General features: G+C 33.6%; 1 protein-coding gene across 5 annotated transcripts in view; it reads left to right on the top strand.

The window, feature by feature from the left end:
* Positions 1-1,045: 1,045 nt before the first annotated feature.
* The window catches only part of LOC148852676 (prolyl 4-hydroxylase 1), a 92,458-nt gene continuing 87,291 nt past the window's right edge, over positions 1,046-6,212 (top strand). For 2 of the 5 annotated variants that reach the window (XR_016099147.1, XM_088944330.1), the window contains exons 1-3: positions 1,105-1,413; positions 4,460-4,555; positions 5,915-5,962. Coding sequence is in view for 4 of the 5 variants with exons in the window: in XM_088944330.1 (XP_088800456.1) it covers positions 1,353-1,413; positions 4,460-4,555; positions 5,915-5,962 (205 nt within the window). In the remaining variant the exon portion in view is untranslated. Of the gene's footprint in view, positions 1,414-4,459; positions 4,556-5,914; positions 5,963-6,212 lie in introns of all 5 variants that reach the window. The other 3 variants (XM_088944332.1, XM_088944331.1, XM_088944329.1) reach the window with 2 other exon arrangements.

The raw sequence follows: 6,212 nt of genomic DNA, 5'->3' as shown, positions 1-6,212 counted from the left end.
AGTAGTCGAACAACTTACTAGACAGTCTTTGTCTTTAAAGACAAGATCCCAAAAGCTTAATATGCCTTTTAGCTATCTAGGCCGCTAGAAGATCTTTCTATAAAGACTTGCCAAATGGCACCTTATTTTTTTTGAAGCATAGGGGATTTCTATGCCCTATGAGAGGGTGTACAACTCCTCAAGTTTGACATCAAACATGTAGGTAAGTCTTACAATAGTAACCACACTTATGGAGAGCTATTGCTCTCCTAAGAGAATATTGTGATGTCTCCATAAGAGATTGCCTTACAACCCCTTTGCACCTTTCTTCCATTTTCTAATTGAATGGATGGATTTTAGTTGTATAGATGCCCTACTAAGCTATATATAGGGCATATTGTATAAAAAATTTGATCTTTTCTATTTAGGTCTCGTTTGGTTCATGGGAATAGGGGTTTATTGGAATTAGAATGATTCATTTTGATTCCAATTGTTTGGTTGTATGGAATCAGAATCCAATTACCACTTGAATGGTGTTCTCCATATCCCCCTCCCTTGGGAATGAAATCCCATTTCAGCTGATTCCAATCCCTATTTTGGTTCCCATTTGAACCAAACAGATAATGAGAATAGATCATTCCAATTGCGAAGGATTTCAATTCCAATACTGATTCCAATTTTGACCGTGAATCAAATGTACTTGTGACTTGCGAGTGCCATGGAAGAAGAGAGATAGGGAAAGAAGAAAAGGGGAAAATTAGGTAAATAAAAGAAAAATGGGGTAATTTAACATAAAAAAGGGTAATTTAGTAATTTTAAAGTTTATGTTGGGGTGGAAAGGGAGGTATTTGTAGCTTTTTTTCAAAAGTTAGGACTTAGAGGACATTTTTATTTAGATCGAAGGAGGTTTTTATATTTTACCCTTTTGCTCAGTTTGAAAGGAGTATAAATACAAATAATTTTGTATTATTTTATATGTATTTATACTGTATATATTTGAAATTTGAATTGTACTCTGTCCAGACTGAGCCTTTAGTGAAAAGAAAAAAAGTATTTACATTCCACATTTGACAGTAGGAGGGAAAGAAATTATTTACGCATACGCAACGCAGGGAAGAAAAGAGCAACATACGTAAAAATTTGGTCAGGAAGAAAATAGAGGAAAATGTGAAGGGGAAACACGAAAGCGATGGGCGTTGAAAGCGGTTTCCCTCGAAGCATTTAATTAATTTCTTCTTAAATAATCTCAGAATCTATAACCTTTCCCCCCTCCCGTGTTTTTGGATCTTCGCTGCAGACTCTACTGGTTAATTCTCCGATGAGCTCAGCCTTTTAGGTCTGAATTGGATAGTCTCTTTCTCCGTCTTGTGACCATGTCTGGAATGAGAATCGTCTTCGGTCTTCTCACCCTCGTCACTATTGGAATGATAATTGGTATCTTTCAACCCATTTATTTCACTCGTGGTTTTTCGATCTGGGGCGCGATTCCGTTGTTTTAGTATTTCCGTTGTCTTTACTGCTGGGATGGTTGGAAGGGCATGGTTCTTATATTTACTTATTTTGGTTGTTCTTGATTGTTTTTTGTTTTGGTTGAAAGGCTGCCTCCTTGGTAGTTACCTTTAGTATCTTTGGTAGCTTGGCAACCTAAAATTTTTATGAATCTGTTTTTATGTCTGTAATTGGTTCATGGAGCTAGTTTCTGACTAGTGTAACAGTTAAGGTTTATTAGTTCTACCTTATTCTTGACTCTATATTGGGAATTCCAAGGTACAGAACATGGACCTCGATATTAGCTGAAAATTTTAAGTAATTTATAGGGGGAAATCTTCATTTATTAAGGGTTGATGAGGTGGTCCTTATGTAATGCAGAATGGGCTAAGGATTGAACCTACAATTGAAAATTGATGAGGAGTGTATACTAAATGTTGGTTCTCATCTATTGTGAAGAAGAGATAGAGCTCATTATTTTATAAAATTTGAAGATTCCATTGCTCCTATCTTTTAAATACTGTGAAAATAAGGAATAATTCGTCATTGCTTCTTTAGGTTCTTCAACTCTAAGCCGTTCAACAGGAATTAAAAGGTTTAGCTGAAGCATGATGGAAGTTCTTAATTAGGTTATCTTGGCTTTCCCGTAGTAACCAATTTCCTTGGATTGTTGATTCTGGATACCAATTTTACATAGATTAAAATCTCTACAGATCATCATCCCAAGTCCCAACTATATGGGGTTGGCTATGTTAAATCTCTGACAATGTGGGGAAAATGATTCCATTAGTTAGTTGTAGAGGCTTACCTGAGTCATGGAAGGTACTTCCATAGACCAACAAATGAGTTGCTTTTTATATTATCTATTTCAATGTAATAATATTTTCATGCTGTTCATAGAAATTCAAAAATATTTTCTTGAACTTAAGGTAGGGGTCTACCAGAATTCATGGTTCGTTAGAGCTCACTATAGTGGAACATGTATTCTTATGGCTATCTTGTGGAAGTATTATGTAGCTATGGCATTGCTTAAAAAAAAAACTCTAGCTATGGCATCTAGAAATTTGAAGAATTATGATTTCATGTAGAACTTCCCATGCATTTTAGCATTAATAACTTATGAATTAGAAATTTTCTAATGTAGAGACAATGAGAAGAACTAGCTGCAGGGTTATTTTTGTACTTTTACTTCTTTTTTTTGAACATCTATTTTATCTGTACACTATCTTTTGTACACTAAGGGCAGATTTGTCCTTTTACTATCTTTAATATAAATATTTATCTTAGGGCATTGATTGTCACTAGGCAACACAACCACCAAACTGCTGTGTTCTCTCTTTTCTCTCTCTTTGTCCTTTTCGATTTGATTCTGACATGGTATCAGAGCAGGTCACGATTTGATATGCATTCAGTCTCTTTTCAATTCTTTCTTTTACTGTTTTCTTGAGGACTCCCTAACAGTATTTGGGAAGCTCTTGAGTGCCCTTGAATCTTCTTTTCTAGGGTTGCTTTTGATCAGAACTTTACAGACCAGTTTTCTGGACTATTATGCCGTCATATTTCTTTTTCTCATTGGATCTCTTTGTAGAGATACCAGATCAGTCTGAAAATTTAGATTTGGTGTCGCCCAGAGCAGATCTATTGATTCCTTTTGGTTTGGTTTGGTTTGGATTGGCTTTATTTAGAAGGGTTTTGATCTACTTCTGAGTTCGACAGACCATTACAGTTTCCTTTTCTGGACATCGATTGAAAGGTACTTCTCTCTACCTTCTGATCTGAATTCTATCCTTTGTTTGGAAGTGTGCATTGCTGTTCCTTGTTCTTCAATGGCATCAGAAAGGATGGATGTTCTCCCTATTAAGTTCAATGGTACGAACTATGCATTATGGAAGTTTAATTTTCAATTCCATGTTGAGGCAAAGGGACTTAGGGGATATCTGAATGGATTTGTGGTTAAACCTGATGATTTAGACATCAAGGCTCTTAATCAGTGGAAGATTGATAATGCAAAAATTGCATCGTGGGTTCTAGGATAAGATGAAACTGACATCGCAATCCCTATGAGAGGATACAGGGCTACCTATGAGATGTATTAGTATCTTGAGAAAGTATACCAGCAATCAAACATCTCTACGCAATACCAAATAGAAGTTGATATCTTTTTGTACTATTAGGGAGAAAGGAAAGTCCAGGGATACTATGTAGGGATTGTTAGTCTCTGGATAGAGTATGAGCTAGTACATATGGGAAAGGATCTATCAGACTGTTGTGTGAAGTATATGAATGAGCACTTTGATAGAAGGAAGATTATGCATTTCCTAATGCATCTCAGACCTGAATTTGAAGTTGTCAGATCTAATATCCTGAATAAAGGAGCTCTCCCAGATTTGGATATTATTATTGGGGAAATCTTGAGGGTTGAAACCAGATTTGCTACACAAGCCATTCTTGATGAAAGGAAATATTCCAATATTGATACTATTTTCCTGGCAACAAAACCAAAAGGGATATGACAATCAGAATGCAATGGGTGAGCAGGTTAGCCAATGCTATGGTTGATGTCTTGGCTAAACAAGTGGCTGTTAGGGAGTTTCTGTTTGTGGCTGAGTTGTGATACTTAATTTTTCAGTTTCAACTTTCAGTTTTTTGGGTTCAAGGGTGTGGCTGCATCTTGTGCCCCCCAAGGGGAACTTGTAACTTCTTTAATCTCTGGTCAATAAAATCTATTCATTTATAAAAAAAAGGATGAAAATTGTTGGAATAGGAAATTATTAGGTTTAGTATTAACTGAAAATGGTCCTAATTTCTACGGGGCCTCCTGTCTGATGTATTATGGGTTTACATTTTTTTTGAGAAAAAGCAAAATATGGAAATTTTTGATTGCAAATCCTCTCAAATAGATGAAGTAATAAACACCATGCTAGCAAATTTCCCTTGGGCAAAAACATCAAATGTTTCAACTGATGCCCTTTTTTTGTAATTATCTTTTCAGTTTTTACAGATTTTTTTGGGGAAGCTTCATCCCAAGACCAACATCCCAAATTATACAATCAATACAGTACTTTACTTATTCTCAAAAGAAAAAAAGGTAAACTGAAATGACCTGGATCAATTTCAGTCCTTTAGGGATGTTGCCATGTTGGATGAACTTCTTTTATTAAGAATTTGATGGTTTTTGATGGCCATACATGCTGTTTGCAAAATTAGAAAGAAGATAAACAGGAGAAACCCATAATCACTCAACAGACACCTAGAATAACATCCAAAAAAAGGGCATCTAGAACCATAGGCATAATATGCAGAAAAATTAAAGCAAATAATCATAACTATCTTTTTGGATAGAAATGCATATATAGGCTCTTTACGGTCTGTCAAACTCCTTCCTACACCAAGAAAACTCAAAATTATGATCTTCACATTCATTCCAACAGAAAGAAAACTAAAAGATTTTGGTTGAAAATAGGGTGCCTAGTCACCTAGGTGACAAGAATTTTACAAAATAAAAAACTAAAATTTGGTTAGTTCTCTTGTTTTATATACCATTCAGGATGCATATTAATTGAAAAAATAGCAGTATTCTTAACAAATTTCCTCTCAAGATATGGAAAATCATCGTATCTAAGACAATATCATTTTAAATATATTAATTTCAATATTTTCAAATATAACAAGTATTTAATAGAGCAATTTTATATTGAATTCGCCACTAAAGAAGGCTATAGTTTTATGTGAAAAAAATTTAAGATGGAGAGTAAATAAAAGTGAAAAAGAACAAGCATGGAGCTGTTATTTTGTTTGTTATAAGAGAAAATAAGAAAACAAAAAAAAAGGAAACTTCTGTATACTTCTATTCTTTCTCTCTTTTTCTCATCTCGAAACCTTTGCCTCTTTTTAATAATTTCAATAGTAAAGCTTTAAAACAAATATATATATATATATATATATATATATAGATATATATAATATAGAATGTATTAATTGAAATATCAGTCATGGATTAAATAGCTTAGGTTTAAAACCTTGGATCATCTAGACAGGTGCCTTGTTGCTACCAAATTTTGACTGACCTTACCTTTGGCATTGTCATGCTTGTCAGCTTGAAGCTTTACTATTAGACCAAGCAATGATTACACAAACATCTAAAATGACCAAAGTTCTCTTACTAGTTTCTAATATTAGAAAAATAAAGAAAAGATAAAAAAAAGATTCTTTTTCCCCTACATTGCCCTTGTAGATTTCTCATATTTCTCTTTAACCTTACTAATGTAATTTTATTTAATTAATCACCAAAAAGAAGAAAAGAATATCAACCTCTTTCTAGTAAATCCATATTTGTGTTGAATCTATTGATTTGATATCTTTTTTTTTTTTTTTTACATATAATTATCTTTTAACATACACACTGAAGTATTATTATGACTTAATAAATTGGGTTTTGAATTTGCAGGTGCTTTGTTTCAATTGGCTTTTATACGACGGTTGGAAGAGGCATCTGGTAAATCTTCCTTTCTTTTTAATCATGAACCAATACATGTAAAACCATAGGGAAAATCTTGTTAGTTTGATATCTTGGTAACTATAACTTTTATGGTGTTTAAAAGATTCATCTTAAGCACAATTTAATTCACATAATTTGTTGTTTTTGAGCACATAATTTATCCCACGCATGATTGTTTGCACCCGTTATAGATGAATTGACTAATGATGTAATGTTAATTGGTGAAACCAAAGAAGGATTAAATGCA

The sequence above is a fragment of the Nelumbo lutea genome, chromosome 5 (genome assembly GCF_056320005.1).
Source record: "Nelumbo lutea isolate HS-2025 chromosome 5, American lotus-T2T, whole genome shotgun sequence".
NCBI lineage: Eukaryota > Viridiplantae > Streptophyta > Magnoliopsida > Proteales > Nelumbonaceae > Nelumbo > Nelumbo lutea.
Note: the sequence above shows the minus strand (reverse complement) of the source record. Positions and strands in the feature narration are given on the sequence as shown.